This window comes from Glandiceps talaboti, chromosome 6 (assembly GCF_964340395.1).
Source record: "Glandiceps talaboti chromosome 6, keGlaTala1.1, whole genome shotgun sequence".
Taxonomy (NCBI): domain Eukaryota; kingdom Metazoa; phylum Hemichordata; class Enteropneusta; family Spengelidae; genus Glandiceps; species Glandiceps talaboti.
The window spans coordinates 11703277-11715750 of NC_135554.1; the positions used below are offsets into that span (position 1 = coordinate 11703277).

The following is a 12474-nucleotide window of genomic DNA, read 5'->3' on the forward strand; positions in this document are numbered from 1 at the left end:
ATAGAAGTAAACCCCCGTACGGAATAGTTTAGTCCGACCCCATCTTCTTGCCAAATATATACATACAAACATTAAGTGTATATGTATCGACCTTGACAATCCCAATTTAGTCGTCTGAAGATCGCTCAAAGCGTGAAACTCTGAGTAACGACTTATTACATCATTATTCTTTTGAATGAAGTATATATATATATATATATATATATATATATATATATATATATAGTATTGCGCTCTGCCACTGCGGTATAGAGCACTGTCTTAGCAGATTGATACTCACCGAGTTATATATATACATATATATATTAGGTCAAGCTCACACGTATTCGATGTCTGCGCATGTCGGATGCTCTACTTTCAAAATGTCAACAGCGTACAGAGCCACTAAATTGCTTTGATTCTGTTTCTGTATTGTTCTGATACATATATTGATGTTGTAAAAGACTTGAAGGGTAATTACGTTAATATACTGTCAGTTGTTTATTTTCATCATCTGAAACTGCGAATCTGTTGGCGGATTTTCTTTTCGAAAACAATTATGGCTACTTCTACCTCCAGTAAATCGACAGAGAATACATCGAACATTGACCCTCCGGATGGTGGATATGGTTGGGTAGTGGCATTTGGAGGTTTTCTTGCATTCTTTCTCGTCGGTGGACAGGCATATTCTTTTGGAGTGTTGTATGTGGAATTTCTGAATGCCTTTGGGGCATCAAAAGCTGACACAGGTAAGGATAACTTATCACTATGCAGAAAATGTGAATTCCGCCATCATGGTTATGATTAACACGGCACGTCAGATTACAGTATGATTTGTATGCTCGGCCGGAGGTCGAAGGCGCGGCGCCGACACATATTGTTGTTGGTTCTACACATGCAGTACGTTGTATATGTCACTTTTGAAGAAAATATCTGACGGCTATCGCGTCGTCCCTGCTGTCCCAAAGTAATCATTAAAAAGAAATAAAATTTACTCAGTCATGAATTTATTTGTCTATGGCGCTTCATTAGGGCCTTTATTATGTACATCTTATTTGACTCGCCTCGACAACTTATTTGGCAACTCGACATCTTATTTGACTCGCCTCGACAACTTATTTGGCAACTCGACATCTTATTTGATTCGTCTCAACAACTTCTTTGGCTCCTCGATAACTTATTTGCCTCGACAACTTCTTTGGCTCCTCGACAACTTATTTGACTCGCCTCGACAACTTCTTTGGCTCCTCGATAACTTATTTAGTCAACATGTATGACGTTCTCTTGGAGGCGATATTTTAGCATCCCTAGCTCCCCTTCAGTAAATATGTGCTCTCTTGCGCAAACGTCACTTCGCGTCATACAAAATCTGCTGTTACGTCAAAGAGCGTCATCAAAGTTTTGTGTAGTTTTTTTGAAGAGTGACTGGTGGGTCTTCACAATGTTGACCCGGAAACGCGGAAGTAAATGTTATAACCAAAGTATACGTTCTAAATATGTTGGAGAAAGAGATCAAACAGAGCTGTCCGAGAGGAGAGAGGACTTAATGATGGCTTACCGCTTTATCTCGAGAAGGAAACAACAGAGTATCGGATACGTCACGCGTGTCTAGTCTGTGGAGATTACAATACATGTACTTTGTCACAGGTAGAGAAATTTAAACTTTATCTAAATATTCAATACGCTATTTATTATTTAATTATTTGTTGTGATCCCGTCCATTATTACTGTCTGACGATCGTTCCGTGTACGTTCACGGTGACACAGCACAGCACTTGTGAGCTAATAGTTCTATTCAGGCATCGTCATATTCAAAATATACCGTCAGCATTGATAATAGTTTTGAATATCGTAAATACCAAATAACACCATTACTTATGACCCATCACCATTCTTGAATAGGATTAAGGGGTCGGTCAGTTTCCTTCGGCCTGGGGGTGGGGGAGGGGGTCACCCTGTTTTTGAAATTGCCAGTGGGGGGGGGGTCATGCTGTTTTCAAAATTGTGGATAGGGGGTCATTGTGTTTTGGATTGTGATGGAAGAAAAAAATCCTCTTTCTACTATGGCATATAGCCTTGTCTGAAATGTGGTACATGTCAATATTTGTTCTTCTCCCTGTTTCTTACATGATTTCTTTAAATATTCCTTATTAGTTCACGCATAACAATAAATATACATATACATGTATTACCTAGCTACCACACTAGTTACAGAACATGTCATGTAAATGCTTGGCTGTTTCACAATCAGTGCTTCACTTATATTGCACTATGGGGCAAAAGTGAACTTGAAGGTTTTGTAATGGTAATCTTCATAGATAGTTTATAAAAGAAGTTAATCTAAAATGTTCCTTACTCGTCACTATGAACTTGTCAGAAGGGATTAATACACTTTCTATTTTGGACACTACATGTTATTGACACTACAAATCACCACATCTCATCAGATTCCAGTTTCTATTATACACTCGGTATGACAATTCCTAAAGTTCTCTAATGTACCGGTGACTTTACTGTACATGCAATATTAATGCCACTATACCAATGTTACAGGGCCATTTTTATGTGACATGGGAAACTCATTTAAAACTTACATTTACGTTAGCTATTCGAAGCTTGGAAATATTACCTCAAAGGCAATGAATAACCTAAACATTGTCTTAATAGAAGCCAAAAACTGCAGATCTGCCAGGGGGAAAACCCCAAGGACTCCCTCACCCCCAGAGGCCACTCTTGCATTCAACCAACAATCAGATGCACCAACAACCTGTCATAATGGTATTGAACTTTTCTTAAATATTTTCACCCAATTGTAATTTGAGATGATATTGTCTTTTAAAGATGTGAAATGTTTGCCAAGGTAGTCTAACATTGCCTTAAACTCCAAATCTCCCCTACCAATGATACTACCAGTAGATGTGCTGACCTTTACTACATGTATTTAATGATGCCATTTAACTGTTTAACTTTAAGAACATATTTCAACCCTATGTAAGTTATAGAGAATAGTTTCTGATACTTGATGGTACTGTGTTGTAAAGCATGGATTGAGTTATTGCTTGAAAGGGTCTGAATAGACTAAAAAATGGCTTTTATAAGAGTAAAAATCCTCCAGGGCTTCTAGAGGGAGACCCCCTTGGACACCCCCCCCCCCCACATGAGATGGACATATCCCAGTCTCAAGCTCTTCCCCTCTTACTGTCAAGATGTAAGTAAAAAACCTCCAGGGCTTATAGACCCCATAGGACCCCCCCCCCCCCCCAATGAGATATACATATTCCCTGCTCAAGTTTTCCCATACCTTTCACTGTCAAGATGCTATTAAACTCCTTTTGGCCCTGTGTAGTCAATAATTATAATTATGATAGTGCTAACCCGGGATCTTATAAAGTAGATGCAAGACAGTCAAGCAGTCCACACTGAGTCATGATCAAAAAATACCTGTTATGTGAATATCACATATATATATATATATATATATATATATATATATATATATATATATATATATATATATATATATATGGGGGCGGGGGGTCAGCCTGTTTTTGGTTTTACAGATAGGGGGGTCAGTGACTTTTTGTCGGCCCAATTTAAGAATCCACCCCCCCCCCCCCCTCCAGGCTGAAGAAACTGACCGGGCCCTAAGCTCACAGGTGACTTTAAACTGTAATCATTAGCACATTCCTGATGTTGACTAAATTGTGTGTTTTGTTTAACTGTTAGTTGTCAGCCCCAACAATTTTGGTTGATAAGTCTGCACATACTTTAGTGTAGTTACACGAGTATTATACTGAGGCTCAGTACAGAGTGCAATAGTGGCAAATGTTTGAGTGATAAATAACACAAATTATTATGATATATGTCATCAGTGACTGAAAGTGAAATAGTGTTTGGAAGTTTTTATTTTTTCGAACCAACAATTTTGTCTTGACCCTTTTGAACTTTTAAGGTCATGTCCCCAGATAACCAGCTGTGAAAATGTAACGAGATTAATACATGCGATACTGAGCTGCCAAGTGAATCTGTTTACAGGGACATGATGATGATGAGTGATAAATGCCAATGTTGTTATTTTGAGTTGTTATTTCCCTTTCCATTTTGTAGAGTGTAAAGTTGTAGTAGTGTTTATTTTCATTTTTCAATTCCAAAATGTTTTACATTCATTGCAGGTAATGCAAGCAATAATATCCAAACTGAAAGTTGTCAAATTGAGAAACATGTAATTCTACTTATGTTTTTTTTTTAGCCGGGGGGGGGGGGGGGGTGTAAAAAGTGACCCTCCCTCAATTTTCTTTCTCCAACAAATGACCATGCCCTGTAAAAAGATTTTAATGAAAAACATTTTTAACTGCCTCTCTGTGGCATAGTTGTTAGAGCTCAAGATTAGTCATCAGGAGGTCCTGGGTTCAATCCCACTAGAAACAGATAATTTTTCTGTAGTAAGATCCCACCACGTTGATAATTTTTAAAGGCATCACAGTTTGTGTTTGTATCAAAGCCTGTGTTTTGATCTATTGGCTGAGCTGAAGGCCGGAACTACCAAAGCCTAGATGGAGTGCACAACTGACAACCCCAGGGCTGATTGGTCAACATCTCAACTCCACCACATTATTACCAATATCTTGTAATGTTGTTCCCCCATTACTACTGTGAGACCCACTCTGCTCCTCACACCAATTTCCATTTTCTAAACTATGGCCCTCCCTGAGGACCCATTTGGAAAAAGTACCCCCCCCCCCCCCCACACACACACCTTATTATTTCTTAGGGCTCTATTACATAGCTATTCTGTCACCAATTTCAACTATTGGTTCCTATTTTGAGTGTTTTTTTCATGTTCATTTTGAGATTAAAAATGATGATTCAACATTTTTCTGTTTGATGTTTTATGTTGACAGGTCAGCCTTCAAAGTTGTATTACTCGACAAATCCAGTTCCTTCTCTACACATGAGACATACAGTGTCACAATCCCCATCCACAGGCAGAATGGAAAGATATGAACAAACCATGCAGAGGTCAGAAAAAAAACTCAGTGGACATCAGAGAGGTTCCCTTCTACATATTTTCCAGCAATAAAATTAAACCAGCTGATTCAGTAGCGAGTTTAATAGACACCGAGACTTTAAAAGAGGGACATCGCACCATTTCAACACAGACAGTGCAGTGGTACAGATATTTCTCATGCAGAGATAATGAGACTTTATATATAGAGATTAATAATTTGAGAAATGCACCGAGACGGACTCAACAGAATCAGGAACAGTTTACTGTTTTTACTAAACCATTGATGCTAATAATGAAAAGGTGAAGTTTTATACCGGACTTAAATTTCACGACAATAATGACTGTATTATATTCAGTCTGGTTGAAAGGTACATGTACAGTATTTACTAAATTTCAATAAGTATTGTTGGCAATGACAAAACTTGGCTTGAATTTTTGATTAGCTTAAAGCATAATTAGAATCGTTTGTGGCAAAGTATCCTGTTTCATCCTACTGCACTTCAGTTTTGTATCCTTTCATGGATGCTTCTTCAGGCTGACTGATGACACTCGTGCCCTTAGAGGTTGTTTTCATTACTTGTGTAATGACTCCTACTGAAAACCCCTCACTCACTTGTATTCTCTTTGGCTGAATGAAGAATTAAAAAAATCTTTGGGAATTTATAAGTAATGGCCACCTATGCCCGAGTCCACTGTATTTTGAGACCCACATTTAGTAATTAGAGTCAACTAAGGGTAGCAATATTAGAATAAAATTGGGCATACCTATTAATTTGTGTTGTTTTGAAATATATACAAGGCCAAAGTACTAAACACCTATCACATCAGTATGCAGACATAGTAGCTAAGATGAAATGTAAGTCACCAGGCGTTCATCTTATAAATAAATATTTCTAGTTAATCACAGTTGTAGTTGTTGTTCTAAATAACCCCTCATTATCTCCTTTTAACTTTCTATTTTCACTTGTGGCCCATTGTCTTAACTTACATGTACACACAGTTATACATATGAGCATGTGTCCATAGGTGGATGCATGGTTAGTATACTCCTTTTTTACGGATTTCTCTACAAAATCATTGTTTCAACCACTATATTTCCATCATTGGTCTCACTCTTAGATAATATAGTACTGCCTATGTTTCACATTTTACTGGCTACATTTAAAATTAGCTACATCCCTATGTACATCCATCCATCCATCCATTCACCCACCCACCCATCCATACATTACATTACATTACATTTCATTACAGTACATTAAATTACATTACATTACATTACATTACATTACATTACATTACATTACATTACATTACATAATGTATAGAAACATGAAATAAATCAAATTGAAAATTATATTTTAATATAAAAAACTTGCATACCCAACAAGGTAAGTATTACATCAGAATATTACATGATCATTCACAGTCAACAACAGTAACACATGTCAAATTCTCAGGATATAAAGCTGCAGGGCAGCAACTCAATATTCCATTCAGATGTAATGAAGGAGTTTACACAAGACTGGATCTTTCAGTCTACAGATCCTCAAGTAAAGTACTGTAACAACAATGTAGAATGTGCTGCTCACACTAATATACTGAGGATAAATCATATGAATTCAAATTGTCCACCATCTTGATTTCCATAGGTTCTTCTTATAGAATTCTTTGAATACAGCAGATTACCACTACCTTGAACATGCTAGACTGTTTATAGCATGGAAACGGTATGATTGCACTAAAGAAAAGCATATACACATATCTGCTTTATAGTGATGTGACTAAAATACACAGGAAAGGACTCTTCAATTCTTCAGTCAAGCTATTTTTGTCTATTATCATACACACTACCTTAAAGTGGCCATACATGGATGAGGATTTATTTTGAATTGTTTATTTATAAAACAATGTTATCATGGCTTCCTTCAATGTGAAATAATACTGACCAAGTCTATGTAAGTCATTACATTGTAAAAAGCTAAAATAATGTGTAATATTGTACATACAATAACAAACATGTTATACATTTGTTAATCTTTCAGAATTTGAGTTACAAACAAAGGACTTAACATATTATGTTGTTTCACATTGTTTTATAAATTTAAAATCCAAAATAAATAGCTAATCCTCATATCCATATGGCCATTTTAATCCAGTTCAGTGACTGACATGGGTAGAGTTTCAATGATTATCAATGACTGACTATAAAATATACTTTTTACATAATGGATACAGCAACTGTCTTACACCGATTTTCATTGATTAACTAACACATACTCTTTTAACTGGATTCATAGACTGGGATTCAGAGACTGACATACACTAAGTTTCAATGATTGTTCAGTGACTGTCTGACTTGCACAGAGTCACTAATAAAGTAACCAGTAGGCTTTGTCCCAGTCTAGTCTACAAATGTAGCTGTTTTTGATTTTCACAGATGCCTCAATTCAAGCTAAAATAATAATGCAGCTAAATTGTTACACACAAAAAACAACTTCTTACAAATAATCACCACACAAAAATATGCAAAACACAATTCACAGACATGTCTGGTTTTGCATAAAAATGGGGTGCTTTAATAACCAGCAAGATCAGAACTAAATGTATTAAATTGATTAAACAAAGCACTCCACCTTACAGTGAAAAATGGCAGAAAGGTACTGAAAACGGTGAGCTAGAAAATGATAAACTTTGGAATTGCAAAACTTGAAAATTGTCTGTACACTGAGTAACTGCAACCCTGGTGAGATTGTCTGTAGACTGAGTATGTGTAACCATGGCATGATAAGATTGCCTGTGGAATGAGTAACTGTGACCATGGCAATAAAATATCGTCTGTACCCTGATTAACTGCAACTGTGGTTGCAGTTAATCAATTATTATTGCAGTTAATTAATTTTGGTTCATCTAAGGCTTGTTTAACACCATGAGCACAGCATTCACCAAGACCAGCCATGTAATCAGTGAGCTGCTACTATCTTTCCACCAATCTCAACAATCACTCATGGATTCAGTGGTTTCTTTATCAAGTGCTGACAATACAGGACCTAAAATAAATATATATTTTGTTAGCAGGTTACTAAAATACTGATTAGATATTTTATGCCTATATCAAAATAAGCTATGGTAAAATATTGTTTCTATTCATCTATGGCATGTTTATTTCTGTTTCACATGAAAACACTTGGCACAGTGAATCTCATTATGGGATGTATGAATGTGAGTTGAATCAGTGCCAGCTGTTTGTGTATACATATGACATGTATCTTATCAACATGTTGTTTTTTTAAAATGATAAACATTTAATATTAAATTAAATATGATAAACAGTGTGATACAACAACTAAGTGAGTTCGTTAAATGTGTGCTACATAGCAATGATGCTTCTTTCAACTTCAAAACTGCTGGCACAATGTAATACTTGATTGGGATGTGGGAAGGCGGAGGGTGGTCCACAGGCATTTGTTTCCCGAGTTATGGCTCAGAATATTTCTATCAGAATACAATAAAATGACGATAATATCGTTAATATTGACATATTAAACCAACACTATATGAAAGGGGTAAAATTACACTTGTTTCTGTGATCGCGCAGTTTCACTAAATGCGAAGGAAGACACTTCCTTCGCATTTAGTGAAACTGCGCGATCACAGAAACAAGTGTAATTTTACCCCTTTCATATAGTGTTGATTTAATATGTCAATATTAACGATATTATCGTCATTTTATTGTATTCTGATAGAAATATTCTGAGCCATAACTCGGGAAACAAATGCCTGTGGGGTGGTCCTTCAAAAATAGTGTCAGCACCTTCGTTGACATTGTGAAGTGACGCTACATATATGAGGAATAGTATATAAATTCTATAGTTTATGTAAATATAACCACTGCACTTCAAATTAGTTTTCAATTGAAAACATAGGCGAAAATCTTACCTGTGGCAGTGCCTCGCTACAATTACTAGTAGGAGTAGTACTAGTAGTCGTCGTACGAGTCGTAGTTCATTGTGGACATACTAACGTAAACACTTCTTTCAAGTTTCACCCATCCTGACACAAATTGATTGAATGCCTCTAGGATATTCCACAGATCGATATCTGATTATTGATATAAATATGGATAATGACGATGTGTCTTGTATTGTGAGATTTGTGATACTCTCGAGCAGCAACGTATGGTTTCTGAGTGGTATGCATACCGTCTGATGTATTTCCGGGTCATGATACAACGGTACCTCTAGCCTACTGAAAAGTATTCTAAGAATAATACATGTCACATTTGACTCGACTCCTTTTTCTGATGCTCGATAACTTATTTGGCATGGTAAACATCTCCAGTGACTTGGGGTGTTCAAATTAGGTCTACCAGCAGAACGTGCGATAGAGTACTTGAATGAGATGTACACATGGCGAATATGCAGATGACGACTCAAATAAGTTGTCGAGGCGAGTCAAATAAGTTATCGAGGAGCCAAAGAAGTTGTTGAGGCAAATAAGGTATCGAGGAGCCGAATAAATTGTTGAGGCGAGTCAAATAAGTTATCGAGACGAATCAAATAAGATGTCGAGTTGCCAAATAAGTTGTCGAGACGAATCAAATAAGATGTCGAGTTGCCAAATAAGTTGTTGAGACGAATCAAATAAGATGTCGAGTTGCCAAATAAGTTGTCGAGGCGAGTCAAATAAGATGTACATAATAAAGGCCCTAATGAAGCGCCATATTTGTCTCTTTCTTTTTGCTCAAAAGCCAGGGTTTAGTACACATAATTTACCGAGCTGTGGTGCATGCATAGCGTAGCGTACGTGGGTCTAAGTTTATCTGCTCTCTGCATAGCATCTGGGCATACATTGTTTACTTATCGTGGTTTGCGACCCTTGCCCTGCCGTATCATAATCACAATTTAGACTATTAAAAGTACAAACATCAGTTATAATTTTATTGGATGAATTTTATTTCTCCGGGTTGATTGCTCGAAAGTTAGAGCGTAATTACCGAGGGGTTTACTCTACTGTACAAAACACGCGGCCTGTGTGATGATGGCGTCCGGGTACGGTATGCACCGTGTACGTCATTTTTTTGTAGAACATACGAGGATTTATAACCCAGCCATCCCACAATCGCAATCAATATTCTAGTAGTAAAAGTTCATACATTTACTTACAGTTATACATTTTATTCAATTTATCTCATTTCTCACTCAAAGGCCAGAATATGATATTAGCACATGTTACAATTTACCGAGTGACAGCATTGCCATTACAAGCATATGTAGTGTACACATAACTTGACTAATGTTGTGCCTAGCATGATACGCGTTACACGTACCGTCCAGGTGCACCGCCGCGGCACCGATTGTCCATAGAAAATACAGGTAAAGATTTATGACCCTGCTGCTTACTGTCTCACATTTTCAATTAATAAAACTACACAAACATTTATTCACGGCTACGAATTTATTTTCTCTCGAAAGCCTTGGTTTGTAACATCACGTAATTCACCGATTTTTGGGGATAAATGCTTTGTATAGAACATACCTGTTGACGATTTACGAACCTGCTGTCCCATGGTTGTCATACATGGTGACATAACATTTTCGAAAATTCTATATGACTGCAATGACTACGTTCAAAACCTATCTTCGTCGAGGAATTCACTACGTGCCTAAGCACCCAGTATATCATTCGATTCGTATTCACACGTACTACAATTCTTCGTTCATGGATTTTGAAAAACGTAGAGACAGACAACTTTAAAATGTGACAAACATCCCAAAATTTGTGAATTTTCAGGAAAATTAGTCTAAAAATGACAATAAATGCACGAATACGAATGAGCAAACGTAGTTTGTTTACATTTCAGCTGTTTGTCACATGTAGTGGCTTTTCCGACAACATCATAAGTTTATGAATTAAGAGAATAAAAAAAACGCCTAAATTTGACAAAAAATGTCATTTTATTAATATTACTGTGGTATACGATAGATATGCCGTAGGAAAAAAATTCAAAAAGTACTAAAAATAGCAGAATTTCGATTTCTAGAAATAACTTGTTTTGAATGAGGATGGTGAACTTCTGCCCTCTGCTAGGCTTTAAAGCATTGCATGTAGTAGTATAGTGAAGATATGAGATTTAAGATGGCCTCCTCTGAAGGTATCTGCGAGCATACAAATCGCATTGCATGATGGTCTAGCTCACTTGTCGTGATTGCTGTTGATTGTGCACAGACTGTAGTGTTACAATACGAGTGTACACACTCCAGCAGTATCATTTGTGCATTTATGGGAGATTGCAATGGTTAGTATATCCAATAAGGGAGTCCGGGAAATATTGAACAAGGTATCCATTGAGGAATACATGCTGTATTTCCACGTTAGGATTGTCACGAAGTTTAACATGGGTAATTATTCACTGATATGAATCGATTTGACTTATAATTGAATATGTGATCGAGTTATGGTTTATGCCATGTTTAAAACCTATAATAGGCAAGTGAACAAATTTAGGTCAAACCAATGTTAATGGTCCAAGCAACAGATGGGAAAGTGATCCTTCCAAATTGTGACCCTTCCTCCTTGAATAACTTCTCCCCGGCTCCTGTCCCTTTCTCACAAATATTTAACCTTATTGTCATATCAATTAAATCAGTATTTATATTTTTCAAATACTGAATTTCTGGAATATTTCATTATAGCACAGTCAAATGTTGTTTGGTCACTAGATATAAAGTTACAAAATTTCTTGTATATTTACAGACTTACAGACAATTAACAGCACACTTGTAATAAAAATATGTAATAAAATTGCCGGCATTTATAATTAATTGGCGACATTTGTAATAATTAACTAACGACATTTGTAATAAACGGCCGACATTTGTAGTAACATTGCCGACATCTTAAAGCTGAGTTTTAAAATTTTAAAGAACAGCATTTGCATATAAATTGTCGATATAAAAGTATGATCGTAATCCTGCATGCCAGGAAGTTTTGCGTTGATATTTTTGCACCAAAAAGGACACACGGCGATATTTTTATGCATCTACTTCTATGATTTAAATTCCTAAATCTGATAATACATATAAGCAACAACAAATCCAGTTACAACCCTTGTCTCACTTCTTTGTAATTTAAATAATTTAGACTCACCAGAAACAAGGCACGTCTTGTGAGAGTAAGGGTAACCATCACAATAATGTGTGATATTAAAGTAAGCCAAATTCCCAAAGTTTGTTGGAATGGTCATCTGTCTGCTCACACGTATTGCATCACTGCATAGCTTTGCTTTTAGTAGTCAATTATCCAAAGAGTGAAATAATCAGGTGAAATTTACGAGACTGTAAGACAGTTTTTTTGCAATGTGTTTTACTAGTCAAGACTTTCCATTGATATATTTGCAATCAGAATTTGTACCTTATTTAATACAAAGCAGAGACACTTCTAAGCTGAAACAAACTAGTGATGGGAAGCTAGTGTTACAGTGACAC

General features: G+C 36.4%; 1 protein-coding gene across 1 annotated transcript in view; it reads left to right on the plus strand.

Annotated features, from left to right (window-relative positions):
• The first annotated feature begins 374 nt into the window (after positions 1-374).
• The window catches only part of LOC144436840 (monocarboxylate transporter 12-like), a 19806-nt gene continuing 7706 nt past the window's right edge, over positions 375-12474 (plus strand). The window contains exon 1 of the mRNA XM_078125698.1: positions 375-728. Within this exon, the coding sequence (XP_077981824.1) occupies positions 539-728 (190 nt within the window). The 5' untranslated portion in view covers positions 375-538. The remainder of the gene's footprint in view (positions 729-12474) is intronic.